This window comes from Brachionichthys hirsutus, chromosome 1, assembly GCF_040956055.1.
Source record: "Brachionichthys hirsutus isolate HB-005 chromosome 1, CSIRO-AGI_Bhir_v1, whole genome shotgun sequence".
NCBI classification, from domain to species: domain Eukaryota; kingdom Metazoa; phylum Chordata; class Actinopteri; order Lophiiformes; family Brachionichthyidae; genus Brachionichthys; species Brachionichthys hirsutus.
This window is the reverse complement of record NC_090897.1, coordinates 16,605,604-16,630,008: the sequence shown is the minus strand read 5'-3', so window position 1 is coordinate 16,630,008 and position 24,405 is coordinate 16,605,604. Positions and strand designations below refer to the sequence as shown.

Sequence of the window (24,405 nt, the reverse complement as noted above, 5' to 3'; positions counted from 1 at the left end):
CAGAAACCTCAGCGTGGACCCTCGGTGGAACGCCCTGGGTCTAAGCCGTGCTGTATACATAGTCATTAAGGGAATCTGTCGTTCAACAGGCAGAAACCTCAGCGTGGACCCTCGGTGGAACGCCCTCTGCATCGACCGGTTGGGATGAGCTATGGGGGGGAGATAGTGGGAGGCAGGTTTTCCTTCGTTCCTCTCCACCCTGCTTGGTTTCTATCCAGCATCCTTTTACTTCGCTCCCCCCCCCCCCCCCCCCACACACACACACGGATGAAATGAAAGAGATGAAAACATTGAGCTTTCTTTGAGGCAGTAGGGTGTACCCTGGGTGTAAAAAATAAAAAAATGCTGGCAAGAGGTGGAGGGGGTGAGGGGGGGGCGGGTGTTCTGTCTATTAATAGTTGAGTCATCAGTGCCGCAACGGTCTGAAATGGCAAATTGTTAGATCCCCAATGGTGATTATCACTTGCTGTCAATGACCTTCATAACAAATTAAACTGATGCGACTGGGACAGCGTGCTCTTTAATCGCCGTTATGCATGGCGCCGTGTGTGTGCGTGTTACGTCGTGGGTGTAGATGTGTGTGAGTTTATATGCCCGTGGCCAGAGGGCGACGGCCTTTAGCATTTAAACCCCCCCCCCCCCCCCCCTCAGCTAGAACCGGGGGCCGGCCCTTGTTGTTCTTAGAGCGTGGCTCTATCTCTGGCGGCCATTGTCTCGCACACAAACACACTCGCGCCCGCACCCCGACAGGATGTTTGCAGCTGCAGTATAAATCTTTGTATTTCATTTTCCGAGACGCTGGACAAGTTCATAGAAGAGGAAAATGGGACATGTCCTTGGTCTGTGGATTTACTGCCTGAGCAGGCTACGGTAGGAGCGATGGTCCCCCTCCCACCCCCACACAAACGGCCACACCCACAGTGTGTAAGCGTGGCGCCGAGCAGATTTACCCACTTTAGCTCCTCCTCCACAGTGGCCTCGTTCAAAGTGTTCATCACCCCTCGTGGTAATATATGTCTTTAAAACGCACATTTATGCACAGGAGCTATTGATCACTGTCCACGCCCCACCCGATAATTGCCCCAGCTGAATATGCACCCCTAATGAGGCTTAATTGATTCATTTTCATTGATGAAGAATAACGCCACTAACGGCTGTGCTGTGCAGAGCCCTGATGCCGTACAGTGCGGGCTGCCCCCCCAGCGCCAGGTGGACCCAGGGTGGGAGAGGAGCTCGCTGAGTCTGCTGATTGGCCTATTGTGCTGGCCGCTGATTTAGCATGCACATGCATGAATAGGAAATCAATGGCGGCTCAGGGAGGAGCTTTTCTTCCGTGGTCAGGAGGCAGGGCGGCTGGAATCTGTGGGTGACCGTCCTTACGTCCAGGAGCCATGTCCATGTCGTCCAAGTCTTTCCTCGCTTTCTCTCGCTGTCGTAGTTCAACGTTTTCCCTCCTGTATTTACTAATAGAACTCGGTGGCCGTTTTTTCCCTCTCTCTCTCTCTACATCTCACATTTCTGCTCTTAAATCCTGTCTTTCCTCTTCATTCTGCTGAATGTGTGTCTCCATAGAAAGCCAACATTATCCAGCTCAGAGACAGCGGCCTAGTCATCCTTCACTAATGGTAACCACACCACTTCCTGCCAACGCAGACTGAGAGGGGGCATGATGAATATACACCCTGATTATTATAGTACTGCACATGCAAGCGCACACACACACACGCACAGGCTAACACACAATAGCAAGTGTGTGTCTGCAAACACAACAGACAAACACATTAGTAATTACTCTTGTCTTCATGTCCTAAAACACCCACCTCTGTCCCCATCTGCCTTTTGTGCTCTCAATCATACATGCAGACAGTGGTGGACAACACACACACACACACACACACACGCACGCACACACACCTACACACACACACCCACACACTCACCCTCAAGCATCATCCACAGCCTCTCAACGGGGCTATGATCACCCTGCTAGAATGATAAAGTTAGTGAGACATCAATGCTCCCTCAGACATTTGTGTGTGCGTCTGTGTGTGCGTGTGTGTGCGTGTGCGTGTGTGTGTGTGTGTGTGTGTGTGCCTATTTCCATTGCTCTTTGAAGCCTGAAACAGACTTGAGGAGGGGTGAAAACAAAGGTGGGCCAGTGCCAGCGAGAAACTTATGGCACCATTCCTCCTTCCCTAGCTGGGCAGAGGCATAGCCTTTACTGGGGGGGGGAGAGCCACCTTCTGTCAGGCTGGGAGGGGGCAAAAGGGGAGAAGGGGGGGTGGAGGCAGAGGAAAAGGAAAAGCAGTTCCAGCAGCGAGGGCGCTGGTCAAGGCTGGCCATCCTTCAGACCTGGACCCCCCCCCCCCCCCCCCCTAAATGAAGGCATCGGCTCGTAGTTTTTTTGCCCTTCACCCGGTACTTCCAGAGGAATAATCCTCACAGCAGGAAGACCCCGTTCCTTAAATGCACGTCCATTCCCCTCCGTTTAAGGAAGGTCTTCAAAGAAAACGCTGGCATGCGACGGCGACCGCTACACTTCCATTACCCACGTAAAAAAGAAGAAGCTATTCCTCCTCCCCCTGTTTCCCCCTCATCCTCTCGTCTTTCTTTCCCTCCTCCACACCTCCAGGTTTAGTGTGGGCGTTCGCTAATAAATATAAATGTTTGCGATTAGCATCTCTGCAGCACAGGTGCATGTTTGTTGCGAGGGGAGGCTTGTTCATTAATTTTCAGCCATGAAAAGTGCAGCACGCCATGAACGGCGAGTCCAAATCACACACACTGATAAATGAACGCACAGATTGTTAATGTACCATTGTAAGGCTGCTGCCTCCACTGGCTTTCAGAAAGCGGGGGCCCGCTGCCAAAAGCAGGGCTGCGAGTGTGCATGCACAGCAACACGCCGGTTCGGAGAGGTGTGGCGGGATCCTTTCAGAGGCTCAGATGAAACTGGGCTTTAGAACGGGGGGGTGTTTTCATCCTTACACATATAGCCAAGGTTTATTACTATTATACAGATAGGACACCCCCTGGTGTGAGGCCTCTGGCTCATGTTGTCTCATTAAATGTGGTGGAACTGGTGGTGCTGGAGCGTTTTGTGCTGCTACTGGCGCATTGGCAAACAGATATGTGGCATTTCAGATAAAACGTATTCCTGAAAAAAACCTGCCCCGTGAAACGAAGGGTTAATCTGCTGGCAGGCCTTTTTTTTTAATTATTGTTATTGTTGTCTTCATCATAATTTCATATCTGGATTAACACCCTTCAATCTGGCCTGACAGATTTGCTCTGGCGGGGACACATGATCAGAATCTATATTTTAATTAGATAATAGATGTTAAATCTAGACACCATCCTCAATATGCTGTTTTTTTTTTTTTTAGATATTACAAAAACCGTAACGTTCACCACGGGAGTGAGAGATTCTGGGGAACAGTAAACAAAGAGAAAAGAAATAAAAGCAGCCTCAAAAATGGGTCGTTTTTGAGGCGCAGCGAAAATGTTTTAATAGGGGGGGGGCTGCTGAGCACCTGCCTTAAAATGTCGTTTCAACATCTCCCGAATGCCATTTTGCTTAATTGACTTGGAAATGGCCCAAATGTATTGCTGAATGCGATCTAATTAATATTAATAATAAATGCCATTATTAACATCAAAGAACATCTGGTGCCCCTGTTTACCCCGCCGCCTTATATGTAACACATTCTGCTGCTGTTTTCATCTCGCAGGCGCCGAGCGGGTAAACAACAACTTGCATTCCCTTTCGTTTGGAGTTTTTCTTCATTTTTCTTTTGTTCTCTCAATTTATTTGTGCTTTGGTCTTATTTCTGTTGCTTGACAGGGTCACTAGTAAAACAGCATGCACGAGGTGAGGATGCTGTGTGACCCCCCCTCCTTTCTTCTGCTTGTTCTTATTGGTCTAGTTGTTGCAATGCCTTAGAGACTTCTGAGATCCCTGCTGTACTCCCGAAAAAAAAATATGGAAAAAGAAATCATCTGCACACTAAAAGAGCCTTGCATTAGGACTTTCTCAAAGGCCATAAATCATGGCCCAAATAACTTTAATCTAAAATTTCATTAAGTAGTCCTTGTCAGGTAGTAAAAGGATGGGGATAATGCAGTGGTGTTTAATGATAATTGGTGTTTGGTTAATAAATTCTGTGAGTTCAGATTACGTTTTAGCAGTGGCTGGAATGCTAGCATCAGCAGTGTAACTAAACCTCAAATTGATTAACTCGCATGAACCAGACGCTCACAAAGATGGCAGTGGTCCAAATCAAAAAAAGAGAGGAAGGGGGTGTGGGGGGGGGAGCATCAGGCCGGATGGTGTTGTGTTGCTCTGCTGTAAGGAAATCAAGTCCCCCCGGGCGCATTTTTAAAAGCCTAATGCCTTTCAAATGATGTCATCACATTTTACTCTTTCTCTCTTCCCTCCTCTCTCCCTCTCCTCCCTCGCCCAATCTCTCTTAATATCTTTCCCCTTTTCAAACTCTTTCCGTCAATCACCCCCTCCCTCCTGCCGCCCCCCGGTTATTTGGCTACGGGGAGAGGCCGCCGGGCCTCGACGGGAGTCACGTGACACATTAGAATAATGGCCGAGCAAGAAGCAAAACATCTTGTGTTTTTATGACTGATGTGCTTTTTCCCCCCAGTTTTATTTCCTGAAAGTGATATCATACTAATCAAAGCCGCAGAACGTTTAGAGTGCAAAGTGTGATTGAAAGAGCACCATTAAGGAACTGGCAAGCCCCTCCCCCCTCCGAGCTGCACCCCCGACACCGTATATGAGCTCACAATCGATGGCTTCGCTGTGTATTTTTGCTGTTGTTGATGCTTTTTTTTTTGTCCTCCAAACTGGGTGTGGTTGCTGTAAAAGAGTAGGAAGAGTGCCCCGTCCCATGGGCACACACACACGCACACACACACAGGCACACACACACACACACACACACACACACACACACAGTCAGTTGTGGAGGCTGCCCTGGTGTCGTATCCCCCGATGCATCGGTTGATCTGTTGCGAGATCCGGACGGCGTGCAGTCGGAAGAGATTGAAGGGATTGAGGCGTGTCACACACACACACACACACACACACGCACGTGCGCACACACACACACACTCTCAGAGGGGAGTGTGAGTGCAGCAGACAGCAGGCAGAGTGACTGATACTCAGCCTGCCTCCCAGATGGCCTGCTCAACTCTGCTCCAATCTGATCTCAGAGCCTTTGTTCTGGCATGTTCCATTACGCTGCCGTGACACCAGTAAAGGCAGAGGGGAGCGGAGCTGGTCTCAGATCAGATACAGCTGAATTATACATGCATTTCTCTCTCTCTCCTGTGATATCCGGGTGTTCGTGTGTCACGCTTTTTCCCGGGGTTTAGGCGATTGATTCGTAGATGATTGACTAAAAGTTTAGTGGTTTGTAATATTACTTCAAATATATTCCTAAACGATAGCTTTTTTTTTTTTTTTTTTGGTGGGGAGTCATGCCAGATAATATTTGGACTGAAATCAAACACGTCTGTTCAGCGGCGGCCTTTCATTCAAATGCATCCTTCAGAGATTCACTGATGTCTGAATTTATCAAATGGTGATTTACCCACAATGCATCTTGTTGTTCTGTTTGCACGATGACAGGGGGCGTATCTTACTGGCCACATCCTCCAGCTCTGTATAATGTTTATTATTATCAACACCTGAGCCGTCCCTCAGAATGTAAAGGCGTGAGCAGAGAGGACGCCTGATGCTAACGGGCCGTTACGGGCCGTTACAGGAAGAGCCACCGGCTCACCTGTGACAATCACTTTAAGGCTGCGTGTCCAATAGCAAAGCTGCTTTGCATAAAAAGAAAGATGAAGGATGGGAGCAGAAATCAATACGGGAGGGTGTCAACAAGCCATCCGCTGGCTCCTCACATCACACCCCCAGCTGTGAACGATGACGCCTCATATACGGGGTGACCTTCAAAATGTCATAAATGTGTTGTGCAATAAAGTGTCAATATTTGTGGTTATATGGAGCAGGATGACTTTTACAGTAATTGGAACAGCCGCATTAAAAGCTGTGGATCAGTCAACTGATTAAAGACAGGCGTGCTGGACAGCCTGCTGGTCACGTGGCGCCGCAGACGTGCCGATAGGTGTGTGTGTGTGTGTGTGTGTGTGTGTGTGTGTGAAGCCCATTTATTATTGAAGCACTGTTGGACGCCAGGAGAACACACTCTCATCCTCCTAGTGGTGTGTGTTTGTCTTACAGGGACACTATTAACCCTGTCACACACACACACACACACACGTGTGACACATGGACAGGCGTGCAGAGCTTGTGTGTGTGTGTGTGTGTGTGTTGGCTTGGATGTGTGTTATGGTGTTTGTCCTGCTTCTAATCGGTGTTTTTGGATTTTTAAATTTTAGCCCCATCTGGGGCGGGCAGGTGGGCCGCTGTCTGCTCCACGGGCTGGGGGGGGGGGGCTCTTTGCCAAGCAGGGATCTGTACAGTCGACGGCTCTAATGTGTTCCTGAGGAGGCCGCTCCGGGACGGCCGGCGAGGGCGTTCGATGCGTTTCCATTCAGTGCAGTCGCTGTTAGACTGATTCCAATCAAACGGACGTCTGACATCAAAGCTGGGATCAGGATCGCCATCGCTGCCGTGGCAACGATTAGAAACAAACTAACAAATAAGCCATGTTTTCCAGCTTCAACAGCCGAACACGTTTTTATCAACGTTGGAAATAATTGGCATCGTCCCGCCGATCCGTCGTCCGCTCGTCTTTTCCCGCGGCTCGTCCGCCCCCCCCCAGGCGCCACGCGACCAGCAGCGATGGTGTGAAACCAAGGTCTGCGTTTCAGCCCTAAACTGTCTGCCGCCTTCGTCCTCCTCGCCGCCGCCATTCAGGCTCCGCGCTTTGTCACAGACTTAACATTTGGGTTGCCTTTCAGTTCCAGTCGTGATAAATAGCCTCCCGCCTGATAGCGGCGCCGCTGAATGGCGTGGCGTGTTTAGTGTCAGCGTGGAGCAGGACTTGCTGACTTGGGCCTTTCCATTCTGTAAACCTTATTTGACTCTGCCACAGAGGAGGGGGGGGGGGGGGCTTGGAGGGGCCACGGAGGAAAAGAAAAGATTAGTTACTGTTAAAAACCGTCTTTATTGTGCGCCGCGGTTGCCGAACTGGGTTGCCCAATTTGGATTCTATTTTCCTTGCTTCTGTCTTCACCCCCCACCCCCCCTCCCCCCTCCCCCCTCGTTGACAAACCAAATCCTGTGCCAGATTAGAAAATAAAATAAGGATGTGAGCCAGCTTCTTCGGGTCGGGTGCATATTGGCATGCTAAATATATATTTTTTAACTTAAAGATCTTGACCACAATGCTCGAGCCTTTGTATCCTTTGCCGCCCCGTGCGACGTGCGGCGTGCTCACGTGCACGGATACTGCTCGGGACTTGACAGCCTACACAACCAAACAAAGAACAGCAATCCTCTCATCGGGAGTGTTCCTGCGACGGATTCGGCAAACATTAGCGACGACAGTTCCGCCTCGTGTCGGTCGATGCTGAACCTCCAGCACAGGGACGTCCATCAAACGCCGTCGGAGATATTTTTAATTTGGCGGCGACAAGAAACGAGACGAGTCGAGTCAAGCATCTGTTCCCCGTTCCTTTTTGTTCCCTTTCAAGTCCTTTCTCCGTGTTTTGAACTTAACTGTGTCGAGCGGGCCGTTAAATGTTGCACCGGTGACTGTCAGCACATCACAGGCTCTTAAGCGCCCGTGCAGCGGGGCCAGCGCGTGCAATCCGACGGCGGCACCCTCACCTCAGATTGTGCTGCTGTCAACACATTCCCAGGTTGTCGTCAGTCATTTCAGATTCGCATTCAGGAGGTGATGGCGTTGATAACAGACTGCTGTTTCATTAGACTGTGCATCATCATTTTTTGGCGTGCGGAGGAAGCGGCGGAGGGCGGGGTCAGAGCCGTTATCACCCTATCATATCTCTGACAGCTACCTGTCAAAATCAGGTCGCGGGAAGAGATGCGCGGAGATCCTGCGATGCTGACATAGACAAATCCATCGCTCGTTTTTCTGATTCTGCATTGTTCATTTTTCACTGAATGGGAATGACGATGATAGTCCGGATACAAAAAAGAGAGAGGAGCCAGCAGGAGAAAGGAGAGGCGGTGGCGCGGCAGGTGTTGAGGGTGCGGGGCGTTCCTAAAGGATCCGAAAAGCTTCCGAACTGTCAGCGTTCTGTCAGTGAGGAGAACGCCGTGGCCCCTGAACCCATCGGTGGCGCCGATGGAGATGAAACGCGCGTGGCGCTGTGATGTGGGGGGGGCTGGATTGAAGTGGCACTCAACGCACCTTCCATTTGTCTCCTCCCTCCTTGTGTTGCTGCAGATGTCGGGGACGACTTGGGGAAGGCAGCGGGGGCCATTCAGCCGTCTCTGCCCCAGCATCGTGAGAGGAGCCTGGCCTCCTCCTCCAAGGATTGCCCCTACTGTGGCAAGTCCTTCCGCACCTCCCATCACCTTAAAGTTCATCTGCGGATACACACAGGTCAGTACACGCACACGCACACACACACACACACACTGCATCTCCCCACCAATGAATCATTTATTGTACTTCATGCAAAATGTACATCCTCTACTTGTACTGACATTCCTTCTGGGATTAGCCTGACATGGATTATAAATATCAGCCTTATCAGGCATCGGATGGGTCTGCAGCCTCGTGTGATGGATGTAAGAAAGAAAGAGAGAAAGAAAGAGAGAAAGAAAGACAGACAGAAAGACAGACAGAAAGAAAGCACAGATGGTCACAGTTGTAACGATGTCCTGAATTTACCGACCCAGAGATCCCAGTCCGTCCTACCTAAACCAGCGATAAACCATAACCATAAACATGGATTTCTGAACAATGCCCCCCATTGTGCCTTTTGATTTTGTGTCCTCGTGTTATTGAGCTCTAATTAACACAGCGAGGGCTCGGCGTCCTGATGACATCACACTCGCTAACTCACAATACGTTCCCTCCCGAAACAAAGCCGGCCTGTCCACGGCCGAGCGCTGTGCGTGAGAGGATGCGTCTGATAGATCGCTCGGCCATCCGAACCCTCTGAGCTCTGCCGTGCATCTCAGCAAGCAGGGCGCCGGCGGCTCGGTGCACGGCGAGCTGCAGTCAGAGTAATGATGTGGACTGTGGACGGGCGCCAGGGTTCTAACGCTCTGTAAGGTACGAACGCCCCACTGACTATCCGGGTTAGAGCCACAGCGAGAGCAGCGAGAGGTCACCTTACAGCAAGGACGGCTGCCTGCCGAGGTCAGAGAGTGTTTCTGAGCCCAAAGGCCGAAGCACGACGTTCGGAAACCTTCTATTTGTTAATTACAGCGTAAAATCGTCTTCTTTTGGAACGTTATTTTATTTTTCTCCACCTCACTACAGCGAGAAAACTCTGCAGTGGACGGTCACGTTGTCTAACACGCACATGTGGAAGACGCTTGTTTCGATTTCCAATAATATCAGTCCCAAACCAGCAGATCCCACAATTAGGAGCGAAGCTGGAGCAGCACGAAGCTCTGTCGTAGTTTCACATCATATTTATTTATTTCCCTCATTCAATAATTGTTTTTTTTTAGATGACGGGAACCTTTTTTTTGTAATTGTACGGTTTTTTGTCTTTGATTTATTTGACAAACCACATAAAAGCACGTTCCTTTTCTATTTATCCACACATATAAATACAAGATACACAATAGAGTAAAGGCCTCCGGCCCGCCGCCCCGCGGAGCGAAACGAGACGTGCGACTGGTCAGCGAGGAAGCTGTGTGCTCCGGGTTGGGATGCCTCTCTGGATGCTGCACAGCTTCAGCGCAGCTCGACGCATCCCCAACATGTGGCCTTTAAATCACTCTCATAACGTAATCACAGCAGCTCCACGGTGACATCCTGATTACATCCGCGAGATGACTTTTACAGTGGCTAAAGATCCTCCTCTGTGCTCTGGTGACGACAGGCAGAAATGCGCCGATGAGCGCGCGGCGCCCCTTCATCCGAATGCACTGTGAGTGACACAAGGGCGTTTCGCTTGAAGCAGCATTGTGCAACGCGACGCAAAGATTAACGAGCGGCTAACGCCGGCTTGAAAGGAGTGAAGCGCATTTGAATTTTTCCAAAAGTTAAAGAGCTAATGTTACAGTATTAATTTCCTCTTGAAAACTGAGTGGGAAAATATCCATTAGCAAAATGAACCAGCGTTTCTAGGTGGCTAGCATTGTGTGGCTGCGGCGCTATAGCGCGGGGCCACAGCTAATGAACACACTGCAGAGGGTGATATTTCATTATACAAATTAATGCTCACATTTTAATGGGAAAGTCACATAATGAATCTCGGCTTCAGTGACAGCAATTAGAGGCCCAGATTGTCCCCTTCTGGACAAGGCACTATTTAGCAGTAAGCAGCTGTGTGTAAAAAATAAAAAGGTCCTCGCTCTTGACAATCGCCACACATAACTTCAGGCAGGCCGGCATAACCAATACGAGCCCCCGCTCACCTTTAAATGAGGAGAGGGGGAGGCAAAGAGAAAGCGGAGACGCAGGACTTGGCCATGTCACTTAACCTTAACCTAACCTTGTAATCAGAATGAATCAAGAGGGACCTGTGATCCCCCCCTTCCTCCCTTTACTCCTCTTTCTTCAAGCATCGCCCTCCTTCCGCTTTCCTTTTTTCCACAGTTCTTGTGTCTGATGTGCAGCGCCTCAGTTACAGTGCTGCCGGATTTAAATCCTTAATGCTATTTTCTTGTAAAGGAAAGGCCCTGCTGATCGGGGGGGGGGGGGTAAAACGTACTCGTGCCTTGACCAAAGAATACGTGGATTTGTGCTTAGCTCTGCTCGCTCTTTAAGTGCTCTAAAGGAAACTATAATAATTCACTGTGGACATGAACGGGTTAATATGTTTGCCATTCTGCAGAAGGAGAATCCGTGCATGCGCTGAACATTCGTGGCGTCCCCTCTGTGGCGATTGAACTGCTAATCCCGTCGGTATGAACAGCAATATAGGCCAGATTAAACGTGTTTGCTTCATCGTCATCTAATCCCAGCGTCGTCCTCGAGGACACTGTTTTCAGGATAATCAAAGAAGCCTTCTTTATCCCGGCCGTGTAAAGATTCGCCAGAGCACCAAAACGTCAATCAATCTGCCCCCCCCCCCCCCCACCCGCCAATATTCTATTTCCACGAGTTTGAGAATCTCATTCAAGGCAACTAGAGATGGCGACGCAGCTTCTGTTCCTCTATTTGTCTTTTAACGTACGGTATTTGAAGGGGCAAATGTTTCCATCATTCCTGATGCATGCTGGGCATCGGTGGTGCGACCCCCCCCCCCTCTGAGGCACTCTTAAAGCAGATGTAGAATAGCTTCTGCCCATTATTCCGTCTCTCAAAACATCCAACGACTATTTTCCTATCCTTCCGGCCAAATGGAAATTCATCTGAGTATGTCATACCTATTAAGCCGTTTTAATTGCCCCTCTGCTCAGGTTTGGGGTATTTATCTTCACTTGTTTCTATGACACTGTCACAATTCACACAAAGCCAGATGAAATCCGTGCATGCAACATGAAGAGCAAACGCACTGCAATCGGGAGGAGGAGGATTTACGGCCGCCGAGGTGTCGCCCAGATGTTTACGAGCTAAGAACGCTGCAGCCATGCGTCAGCCATGCGTCGCTTGCTCTTCTATCGGCCGCTCCAGAGGAACAAGACGTCCAAACAGTTGAGCAAAGTCAAGACAACGGCCAAAAAAAAAGTTTGCTCTTCCATTCTATTTCCCAAACAGCAGCGTTCTGGGTTTGTGGCGCTGGTGATCTGTCATGTGGCTGGGAGGTTGTGCTGTTTGCGCTGATATCAATTAAAAGTGGATTAACGGGTACATAATGACCTTTAGCAGTAAATTGTGTGTAATGTTGCAAGGCAGGATACAGTATATTCCCCAGATGTCACGCCAGGCCCCTGACGTATGATGGAGCAGATGTCTTAGCCGGTCCAAATGGCCCTCTAAGACACACACACACACACACACACACACACACGCAGGCTCAGGCCTACAAGCATACATAAACATGTGCTCACACAGATTCCAACTGGTGCACACACACACAAACACACATAAATTAAAATGGAGCGGATGCTGAAATACGTTTCCGTCTGTCTTCTTCGCTCCAAATATCTTTAAAAGCTCAATTTTAATCAAAAGCTGAAAGAAACGGGGAACTTTCCCCGGAAACACCAGAGGAGCCTGTCAGGCGTTGCTTTTCACTGTCGATAGCTATACGGTACATTAGTCCTTATTTTCCCCACACGAACATTAACAGCCTCTTATAAGGGAAGAAAAATTAAGGGGGGGAGAGATCAGATCAGCCTAATTTCTGTCTAATTTGGCTCCTAGAATATCATTTTGTCCGGTTAGAGGAATTGAGAATGATCATTTGCATCAGGGACGCTTCCTTATTAAATCAGCCCTGAGCCTCTGCTCGGCGGCTCGCAGGAGAAGCACTTATTGGGTTAAAAGCTCATCTTGTATGGTTTATTTTAAATATACTCTCTGCCTCACCCTCGCGTAAGAGAAACGAGCCCAAATCTGCGTCTGTCCGTCTCGCGCCACGGCTCCGTCTGCCTGTTTGGGCTCTCCTATCCTTTGTCGCTCCTCTTTTCCACCTTTGTTTCCACCTTCCGTTTTCTTTTGGATACCCGCCTATCCATTCCTCTCCTCTATCAATATTGCATTGAGTGTTTGTGGCCCTGCATTTGAGAACTCTGCAGTAGGTCTGCAGATCGCAGAGTCTTTTTCTGGAATGGTGCCCTCTAAATAATGATAAATTACTTGAGCAGTATGCCATTTGCTAATTATATCCATGATTTACTACACAGCCCGACTTAAATCATTCAAAGCAGCCTTGCGTAACAATGCCTTTTCCCCCTCTTTCTAAAATGGTTTCCATGTGTACAATCTAAACATTTTGTGGATGCATTCTGTACATAAAGAAATGTGCATAAACCCAAAACACTCTTTTTATGTCTTTTTCCGCCAATCCCCCTCTTTTCACACCATCACTGTTATCCTTCTAACAGTAATTCCACTCCGGGAACTTTTTATATGTATACACTTAAAAAAAAAAAAAAATCAAGCTTCGCATTTTTTCCGTCTTTGTTCATTGTTTAATGAATCCAAATCTGGCTCAGACTCCAAGCCTATTATAATTGCTAGCAGGATGTGTTCTATTTCAACATAAGACTCAGTCCAATGGAAGATCCACTTCTGGAATAAGACAGAGTAATGCTGGTGCAGTGCCATGATCAGGAATATGCATGAATATGTATGTGCAGCATAAATAAATAGATGTAAATACTACATGGCAGATTCACCGCTCTTTCACTGTAATATAAATCTGTCGTGATTCACGCCGTTCTTCATCGGAGGGCTTCGGTGCAACCGGCATGTGGTTCACATGTGTCGCCTGCACATCACGTTTCCTTTTTTTTCCACATTCATTGACTCGGTTTTGCAGCGTAGCCTCTACATTTTGCTCCCAGAGCTCCACGGTGTGGCTGTCGTCGGAGCGATCTCACGCCACGGCCGATTTACGTCTCTCAAGATAAACTGCAAACAAGCACTGCCTGAGAAATGTCCCTCTCATGACCGAAGCGCAGGAGTGACAGCAAACAAGGCCAGGAGAGGGGCGTGCTGACACACACACACACACACACACACACAGCAGAGACGGAACCCCGCCCTCAGCCGCGTGGCTACAGATAGCGGTTGTCAGTTGGAGATATTGTCTCTTGTAGTGGACTGAAAGCACCATATGGTGAAATATTTTTTTATGCTGTTGATGTGAATGATGGCTCACTTGGTGGGGCCGGATCGACCCATATTTAGATGCCTACCCCACACCCCCCACCCTCATGAAATAACACATGCACACATCAAGGGGAGCAGAGCTGGTATCTGTGAGAGCAACATAAGAGCCCACGGTTCTGTGTGTGTGTGTGTGTGTGTTCTAAAACGCCATTTAAACTCGTTTAAACTGTTTTAAGGAGAACTAAAAAGTGGGGCCATTGCACAATGTCATCTTTTTAATGAAATCCATATCCTTTCTTTGAGCTCTGCTTATTTGACCTAATTTCCTTTGTTCGGGGAGGTGACATGACCCTCGGGTCCACATGCCCTGCTCCAATAAATAGATCTTGATACCCATTCGGTGTGATAATCAGGTTAATTATTCACTGTTTTCCCTCTCTTTCTCTCTCTCTCTCTCTTCCTGTGTCTCTCTCACGTCCTGGAAGGAGAGAAGCCTTATCGGTGCCCTCATTGTGACTATGCCGGCACCCAGTCTGCCAGTCTGAAGTACCACCTGGAGCGCCACCACCGGGAGCGTCAAAATGGCTCCACCAGCTCAGGCCCAGCCTCTGGCCACACTACTTCATCTGACCACAAAGAGGATCATGGGAAGGCCGCCGGCGGTGGCATCTTTGCCCGGCCAGATGTCCTCCGTAATGTTTTCAAGAGCATGCCTCCCAACCTAGACTTCAGGGCAGGTCCGTTGCTGCCACATCAGTGGGCCACCGGCGTGATATCTCCGCAAGAGCGAGATCATGAGCGTGAGCGTGGAGACCGCCGTTTTGACTCCTCCTCCTCAGCTGCGAACATGAAGACCGCTGACGGCCCGTCCCCCCTGGTCTCAGCAGCAACGGATAGCTTCTCAGACCTAAGCAGGGCCTATCAAAGCATGATGGGGAACGGAGTCCACTTCCAAGGTTCTCTCCAGGCCTTCATGGACAGCTTTGTCCTCAGCAGCATGAGGAAAGATGTGAAGGACAGCCAGAGTCCGGTTCATCTCCAGGCCCATGGCTACCACGACAACGGCGAGCCCAAAGCAAAGCGTGCCGTCTCGGCTGACCAGGAAAGAAAGGAAAAGACCTCCGAGCCCGGCAAGCCTGGGTCCCAGTATGAGCCGCTTGACCTCTCCGTGTCTGTCCGGCCTGAGTCTGCATTCGGATCCTTCCCTGGCTCTTCAGTCACCATCCATGACAATGTGGCATGGCACGGCTGCCTGTTCTGCTCATTCTCCACTTCCTCATTTGAGATCATGGCTTTGCACCTCCAGGCCAACCACCTGGGCAAAGCCCAACAACAGCGACCCGATACAGGCAAAGAATGTCACGGAGAGGCCTCCCCTACTGCCTCTGCCATGCAGTCCTCCAACATAAGAACCTCCGGCTTAGTCCTCGAAAGGGATGGAGACCGAGATGGAGAGAAAACTCTGAGTAGCTGGAACAATCACCTGGACCAGCCCTACAACCCCTTCCAGAGTGACTTCTATCGACGGTTCGGCGGCCTGTATGATGGGTCCCCGAGGGCCAACCAGGCCCTGCGGAGTTGCATAGCCAGAGAAGAGCAGGTTCTAGATCTACCTACCCAGATCTTTGGAGGCCTAGCCTCATCTGTGGATGACCATAATGGTGAGAGAGGCTCCTGTGGGGATGCTGATGAGGACCAGGTTGGATCAGATGAAGACGTTGTCGGGGTTGGGGTGCAAAGTGCAAATGAAACCCGTTCAACTGCCCCCAAAATGCAACTGCAACAGAATCACTCTGAAGAAGTCGAAGACGAGGGAGGAGCGGCTGACGTGGAGGAAGAAAGAGACGAGCATGGGCAAATGGACATGGAAGAGGAGGACGAAGACAGTCCAGCGGACCACCATCAGATCCACTCCAAACAGCACCATGACGAATCCTCTCTGCCCACAAAGAATGGAACTGGTTTGGTGCCCCCCCCCTCTGCTTTGAAACCACTTTCTCTTGGTCCTCAATCTAAGAATCTAGCTCTGGCGCTGGACAAGCAGTGGCAGCAGAGCCTGGGCCTCCTGTCTCCGGGAGGTCCTCCGGGACTGCTGAAGGCTGAGCAGACCCACCTCGAGCAGCAGATGAACATGCTGTCAGTCCTCCGAGCCTACGGCAATGACAACCTCCCTGCATTCAACGGCCTGGGAGGCGGAGCCTCCACGGGCGCCATGAAGACGCCCGATGCACCTGGTGAGTGTCTGGAACTACAAATACTGTTACAGCACACAGATAAAAGCATAAAGCAGCAGAGAAACACACAAATTCAGTTTCCCCACAACTGCATAGACATAAGGACGAGGCGCGTCTAGGCCTCGTCTAGGCACTCGCAGAGGTTCCAGACATCCACCAAAGGTCTCCAGATTGGCCCTGAAGTGATTTCAGCCTTATTTAAAGCAAGTTTGGAAGCTATCAGCCTGACTAGCAACAGATTAATCTTTATTACACGTTTATATTACTAGGAGTGCAGCGCCTCGGCATGGAGGGAGCAGCCCCGGATGAGTCAGAGCAGGGCCTCGGCCCCCCCGGGCCACCTCCTCCACATGTCTCTTAACTATCTCAGCTCTCATAAAGCTGGCTCCCACAAGCCCATTACTTTATAAGACTCGTCGATCTATGACCCCGTGAAAAATGGACTGTCAACTTTCATGATTCTGCTAAGGTTACCGCCGCTCCTCGAGACTGAAGAAGGAAGTGATTTCGGGGGGGGGGGGGTTCCCTTCACAATGCTATTTCGCTGTTTCGTATTGGTTTCTGAAGCATATCTCTGAGAGGAAAGCAGAACTCAGACTTATGAACACTACATAGAGGTAGCACGAATAGAACAACGGCATCTTTAAGTTCCCTTAGATTTTAACATTGAGGCTTTTAATGCTATAATAACTCTAAAAGCCTTTAAATATTCACTGAGATAAAATATGCTGTCGTGCCATACGATTTATTCTCGAACCCGTCCAGAATCGTATTGTTGGATCAGACTGTTGCCTGCTGGATGTGCTTGCATTCATAAATAGGAGCATTAACCTACAGCGATAGTGATCCCTTTGTTAATGAACCAATGGAGCTACATATGCTCATCTGACCTTTCCATCAGACAAACTAGTGTCTGTTGTCATGGCGCCCAGCCGCCTGCGTAGCTCTGCATATCTTAACACCACCAAAGCATTTTAAGCATACGGGACAGCTATATGTTTCATTTAATAAAGAACACGCCTTTGTGTTAGCGCGCCCTGCTTATTGTCTCAGCAGAAAGCCTGGGAAAGCAAGCCATGCAACGTGGGCAACCAGGAATGCGTGACCTTTTATAGATGCGTCTTTCTCTGTGGAACAAAAGCCTTTCATTGTAATTAGAAAACCCAACAAGTTATTGTTTATACAACTTCCTGGAAAAAAGATATTCCCTGTTCAGAGCTCAAGGACGGTCCCAGCGACAGCAGGCAGAGCTGTGTTGGGGTAACTCTCAGTACCCACTAGTACTAGTAATGTACTGGTCTAGTTAGTACAGTACTAACTATTGAAGCTCAAGTAGTTTATACACTACATGCAAATGAAGTTTTGACTGCCTATAGACGCCATGATGTAGCCTCTGTGTAAACCTATAGCAGTAATACATGTTCTTATTATTATGGTCATTCGCAAATTAATCCAGTAGTAATTGTGTTATTACAATGATATTACATTACATAATATAATATCATATCATATCATATCATATTATATAATATTATATAATATTATATAATATTATATTATCTAAGGTGTTTCTGGCACATTGTCTCTGCTAGATGGATAAAATGTTTCTACAGTCCCTTCTATGTGTCCACTTGTAAACCCCTCATATTGGGGGGGGGGGGGGGGGGGGGGGGGGGTTGTCACTCACAACATGAAGAGCAGCAGCCCCACATTCCGCTGTTATTTGCTGGGTGGAGGAGGTGTGGGCAGCAAAGACGTCCGGAAAACTCAATTCAGACCTGGCAAAATGTGATTATCTGGAGTGGGTTTGCATTAGGTTTGTATGCAAATGCAGCATCAATCATTAATATCGAAACTCTCCCCTGAATCTGTGGGAGCTGTTGTAGGGCACGCGCCGCACGTCTGGAGTGGCCGTCTCTTCATTAGTATGCCCAGAGGACGGGAAAGGGTTGCAATGCGCATGAATCTGCTTGCTCTCTGACACACACACACACACACACACACACATCTGTAGCGTCAAACCACACCTCCCTAAATTGGGCCAGGAATTGGATTTATCAATAAATGTCATTAACAGCAACAGTGGGCCTGAGCGCTCTGTAATCAGACGAGGTATCTAGTTACTGAGGTACAGTACGCCGGGCCAGGGTTGATACCAAGCCGCACCATTTGCTGTGCTGCAGCTGTGCTTAACACAATCAATACTTGGCTGCAGCGGAGACCTATCTATAGCCATGCATTATCAAACATGAAGGATTACATTATTCAAACAGTGCTGTACATGCCAAGCCTGCTTGCGGACATTGTTCCTCACATCAGATTACTTACATTAGCTCAACCCCCGTGTTCATTTCACATACTAAACGTGGACCAGGACCTCCGGAGGCTGAGATTGACAGGCTGGAGAGGCAGTGTTGATAAAGGTGCCGGACTCAGACGAGCACATAGCGGAGGATTTCAGAGGAGAACGTGGCAGAGCGCACCGCCGAGCGCCTCTCGCAATCTCAGAAGTGGGCTCGGTAAACGTGGAGTTAGTGGATCGGGTGGAGGACGAAGAGAGAGCGACGCTGTGTGTCCTCACGTCAATTACAGCCATCGCCTCCCGTTCGGAAGTGCTCTCACGCCGTGCTCGGTGCCGCCCCCAGGAGGGCTGCTGTTCGCTGGCTTTTTGCTGCATTCCTGAAAAGCTCCAGAGTTTATCTTAACAGTGTTGATTAGGAAGTTTTTGTGATACTTTTTTTTTTTAATCACCTTTTTTCTTACTGAGAGACAGAAAGGTAGTTTGAAGCTGTAAGAGCGGGAAGAGCAGACGAAGGAAGGAGGGAATAAACGTCCACCCGATGTTAAAGTCAGTTCCCCACATAAAAAAAAACATTCATGAAGCACATACAGGATTAAAGTTAAACAAGTAAATGGTCAAATTTAAGCAATAGGAATCCCCCAGTCAGTCGGTCAATCAATCCATCGAACAAAATATCAGTGTTATGCGTCGATATGATTGAAAATGGTTCAGTTACAAGCGGTTTTATATCCTGGACTACGAACTACCAGTTGAATTGTTCAGATGTAAACGACAACACTCCAAGGAGATGAGAGGAAAGTTTCATCGTAATAACCGAATCTAAAATCCACCCCCGCGATGTAAAAACGTAGCGGAGCAAAAAAAGACGCCTTTAAAGGTGAGTCAAATGCTACGTTTCCTGGATGCAGGTTCAAGAAAATCAGAATCTGGATTATTAATGTTGTTGTTGTTGTTTTATAAATAACAAAGTTGACCACATCTCATATAGAAATCAGTTAATAACTTATTGTTTACTCCCCGTGTGGTCTTTCTGCGGTTTCATTGCATTGTCCTCTTTGTCTTACATCCCTAAATGTTCTCTAACCGTCCGTGTGTGTGTGTGTGTAGGTGTGTGTGCGCGTGCATGTGCGTGCTTAAGGTTCAGGAAACTTGGGTTTTCATCTTAAATAGAACACAGATTGAATCACCAGTGGCCAATTACCTCTGTCAGAGGAAGTGCACTCCTGTCTGCCGTCACTGTGCGGGATCTGAACCCATGAGCTCAGGGGTCATAGAGCAACGTGTGAGGAATGCGCAGACTGCATACACACACCTGCAGACACAAGTACACAGCTACACGTTGGGATACTAATGGTGGACAAAGCTAATATACGGAGTAAAGTGTAGAGCAGAAATGTGTGTGTGTGTGTGCGTGTGTGTGTGTGTGTGTGTGTGTGCGTGCTGGTTGGAGCGCTGATTGTAATTAAAGACATATGCTGGGTTGGTGGGCTCACTGTGGAGCACAGATGTAGTTCGAGCACAGTCGGCATTACTTTTTCACTTTCTCTCACTTCGGTGGAAGAAAGGTAGGCAGACCAAAACGAAGCCCCCCCCCCCCCCACACACACACACACACTTATGTATGACACTGATAGACACTTTTCCTCTGTGGACACACCAACATTAGTCAACAAATGAATTATTATGTGGAAGTCAAACATAAAAGTATTAATGTGTATTTACTTTTCACCATCAGATGATTAGAGCTGTCAGGTAAAAGAGTCTTTATTGAGGGCTCTAAATAGGTCCAACATCCCAGCACGCATGTAAATGAATGAAGGACGAGAAAAGGTCATTTCCTATATGCTCATGCGCAGTTGTGTGTTTTTGAGTCCTGATTTATTAGATTTATTAGATTTATTACCTTATTTATTAGGTTGTTTAAAATATGACATTTTAGCAGGAAGTAAAATATAAAAATGAACAATGAGCTTTTTCTTTAACTATGAGTTACTTTATATATTTTCTTCTATTTTTTCCTCTAAGTATATAAGTTGCCTTTAATCACAACTTAATAAATGCAGCACAACATAAATGAAACTAAACAAGTGTGTGTGTGTGCTTCTACACACACACATCTAAAACATGATAATGGACAACAATACTGTCCTCATCAAGTGGTTAATTACTATTAATGTTGTTGCTCTTGACCTCCAGCAAACACACACACACTCACACACGCACACATGCACACACACATGCACACACACATGCAACAGTGACTGAATGCCATCTGAAGCTCTGTTTGCTGATGAGGCAGACGGACCTGCAAACTGAAATAGTTCTTTTCTCTTTAAACATTTGTGACGTTTGAGCGTTTGCTGTGTTTTTCTTAACACGTGTAAAGCGACTTTGAGTTTCTAGAAAAGCGCTATAGAAATAAAATGTATTATTATTATTATTATTATTAGAGGATGTGCCATATATGGTCATCATCGTCTCTTTGAACCGCTTCCTTGGTTCCCATTTTATTAATATAATGTTAAACAAAGTTATTGTTAATATGCGCCGTACAACTTCAGAACAAGAACGTCGGTAGTCGAGTCAAAGCAAAGCACATTTGTGTAGCTCGTCAATACAACAATGGGTTAATAAAATAAAGCAAAGGTGAACAATTTATGATTCAAAGGTGACGCAAAAGACAGACATTAAAAGATGAACTCGTACAGTCTAATATAAACGATCATAAAACATTAACGGAACTCAGCAAATAAAATGAATGAAATGAAATCATTTTGCAGCGGATTCGTTTCCTGTGGAGCGTAAAGCAGGCCGCTGAAGTTCCTCAGAGGGTTCCGTGCACAGATAATCGTGTGTTTGTGATGTCATCGTTGGACCGGGAAGTCATGAATTTAATTTAGTGATTTTACACTTTGCCTTTGTTTTCTCCACCAAAAACCTTGATCTGAAGCTTCCATCTGTTTAAAGCTGCGGTAGCAAAGGGGGCGGAGCTTCACAGTGTCAAAAGTACAGGTAACTTGGCAAATGCTTAAACCAAGAGGCATTCTTCCATTTAGTTTTCCAGATGTCTCTGTAAAGCCAGTTTAATATTACCACTCACCGTGTTGCTGATCATGTGACTATCAGGTCCTGATCAGCGTCGTTAATACGCTGAGTCATCGTGAAATACATTCCCTGCAGCACTTTGAAACGGATAAACTTCAGCTAAACTCCAGAAGGGGTCAAATCAAACATGAAATAAGTAAATGCATCAGACCAGAGGCTGAAACGCTGCAAGAACATCTCAGGCCTCCTTCCTGCCTTCTCTTGAAGGCCTCGCTCCTTCTGCTCGGACGCGTTTCATACAGTTTGCCCTTTCTCAGTTCTCTCCCCCCCCCGGGTGGAAAGCTCGGGTAGATTGAAACATCTGCTTCTCCCTGGCCGTCAGCAGCTGAAGCCGTGCGCTGCTCCTGCTAAACACTCTCGTGCTGTAGACAGTCGGGACGGCGAGCCCATCAGCGCCTCTTCCTCGCCTCGCATCTCTGCGTTCCGCGTTCCCACACTCCAGGATCCTCCCTTTCCTTTCTCTCCCACCCGCTCTCTCTGCCCTTGCTGCTGGAGGGCACCCCCCCCCCCCCCCCCCCAGTGATGAAGCCGTCTGGAGGCCTGTCTGTCTGTCTTTTGCTGCGGAGGAGACAACCGTTGGTGAAACGCGTCCGTCCCCAGGCGCCCACGCCGGGATGACAGCTCTGACGGCTGGCGGAGGCAACGTGCCATTTCACATGTGTAACAATATTACCAGTTTAACTTGTGCGCTGAATTATCACCTTGTCGCCCAAAAGTGCAAATAGTGTCGTTTTCACGGAGCAATTAGGTGTAATAGCTGCTGTCAGGCCCGACGGGCGCTACCTGCAGCGGGAGCGCTCGTTTCTCCGCAGCAGACGGGAGAACTCTAAAAATATTTTGACCTTAATGATTCCCCAGACGGGAGCGGCTCCGCTCGCTGAAAGGTCTCTCTCAGCCATTGTTGCTAATGGCGACGGCGATATCGGCCACGTTGCAGGTCAGCGACTGAAGGCCGGCATCGAGTGTCCCTCGAAAAGCAAACGGAGACGCAACGCCGGATGATTGCAAAGAAACCGGGGAATTATTCCATTCATTATTTCAGAAACAGGATGGGGAAGCAGCGTGAAGACAGCGTGGGGGCTCAGGGGGGGGGGTCACATTCATTTACTATACATCAGCACCGTTCACGTGCAAATCGGGAGCTTTCCTGTGCGTGTGCGCGCCTGCAAACCCTTTCCCCCGCGCACACGCCTGGATGCGCTCGTGTGCATTCGGTATTGTAGAACTTGAAACGATGGCTGATAAATCGGCCTTCCGAGCCGATATATCTGACATGATCTCTGCTTCCCAGCTCATTAGTTTGCTGTTTGTTTCGTTTCTTCCCTGACTCCTGCAGACTTTGTTCAGTTTGAGTTGCTCCTCTTAAGAATGCAACGTTCCTTTCCCCAGGCGCCCCCGGAGATGTGAGGAGGACGCCTCAGAGGAGTTGTACTCCAAAAGCTCCTCCTGCTCCGAGGGAGAGACGGAGGGAGCGGGAGAGAGAGGGAGAGAGAGAGAGAGAGAGAGAGTACCGGCAGGCATAATAACTACACTTACACAGCTCGTCGACACATAATGAGACAATGCTGCAGCAACTTCAATGAAAAACACATATATAAAAAACAACAGAGGGAGAGGCAGACAGGGGGGGAGACAGGGGGGGGAGACAGGGGGTAGAGCGGGGGTAAGACAAAAGAAAAAGCCGCCAAACTATGTCAACTTTTATTTCCTCTGTTATTCCACATCAATGGAGGCATGCAGGGATGCTAATAAAAACCAAAAGTAAACACAGGTATAGACACATAGCGGCAAGCTGCCATGTTTGAAGAGCTCTGAGGCAATTAAAGACAAATAACTTGCATTATTTCCCGTCGCGTCGGGTGATCCCGACCACTCGCTAAAAACGTGTTTGATTTCGGCATCAAAAAGCGCCGAGACGCAAATAAGACTCCAACAAACAAAGTTGCGCTGGAAAAAAGAGTCAGCGAGGATGCAAGCCGCGGGGGGAATAACGGGAAGGAATAATAAGCAGCAACATTATAACATTAGCGGCGAGAAAATACACTTAATTCCTCGGCAGAGACGGATATAAACTGGGTTGTTGTGCTGCAGATCCCAGCTTCGTTGGAGCAGCGGTGGAGGAAGGCTTGTTCTCGTGATTTAATCCGGATTAGCGAGGTTACCTGGCTGATGCTGGGGGGGGGGGGGGGGGCGCCCTAAAAAGCCTGGCGACATGGGGCAGGAGGCGTCAAACTCTGCAGCAAAGAGTTCAGCGTCTAAAACAATGACTCCCTTTGCTCCTGCACGAGTAAACACTGGCCTGTTGTCCCCCCCCCCCCCCCAATCTGGTGAAACAGCCGGCACAGGGAATCCATTTTAATCTGATTAATAACTTGCTTGATCACATATAACCCAATTTTCATTCAGTGTCGCCCTTGTCTGGCAAGCCACACCCACGCTGACCTTCGGAGTCGCCACGGCAACGATAAAGCACAATAAGCACGATTGTCCTGTCAAAAAAAAGGCTGAAGATGTTTTACATCATGACAAACGTTTTATGTGGCTGGAATGCTGCCCACTAAAGGCCAGAGTGTGTGTGTGTGTGTGTGGGGGGGGGGGGGGGGCGGGGGCGGGGGCGGGGTCATTAGTGGGACTCCGGTTTCCCGGGTCGCAGGGATGGGAACGACTTTCCTCGTGCGTTCACAGTAATCTGAATCGTCCTTCCAAAACAGATACGGTTCCATATTAGTTCTGAGAGGTACAGTAACCGGCCCGGCGCTGCAACACTGGCCCGCTTTGTCCCGGGCCCGGCTCGGAACCGCCCGCTGGTCCTCCTCTCTCTCTCACTGGATGCGGAAGGACCCCCCCCCCCCCCCACACACACACACCCCACCTTTTCTTTGATTACACGTCATGTGAGCCT

The 24,405-nt window shown here is 48.6% G+C and overlaps 1 protein-coding gene across 1 annotated transcript in view; it reads left to right on the top strand.

Annotated features, from left to right (window-relative positions):
- znf536 (zinc finger protein 536) overlaps positions 1-24,405 on the top strand; it is a 77,586-nt gene that overhangs the window by 23,951 nt on the left and 29,230 nt on the right. Inside the window, exons 2-3 of the mRNA XM_068741155.1 lie at positions 8,400-8,558; positions 14,348-16,096. Coding sequence (XP_068597256.1) covers positions 8,400-8,558; positions 14,348-16,096 — 1,908 coding nt within the window. The remainder of the gene's footprint in view (positions 1-8,399; positions 8,559-14,347; positions 16,097-24,405) is intronic.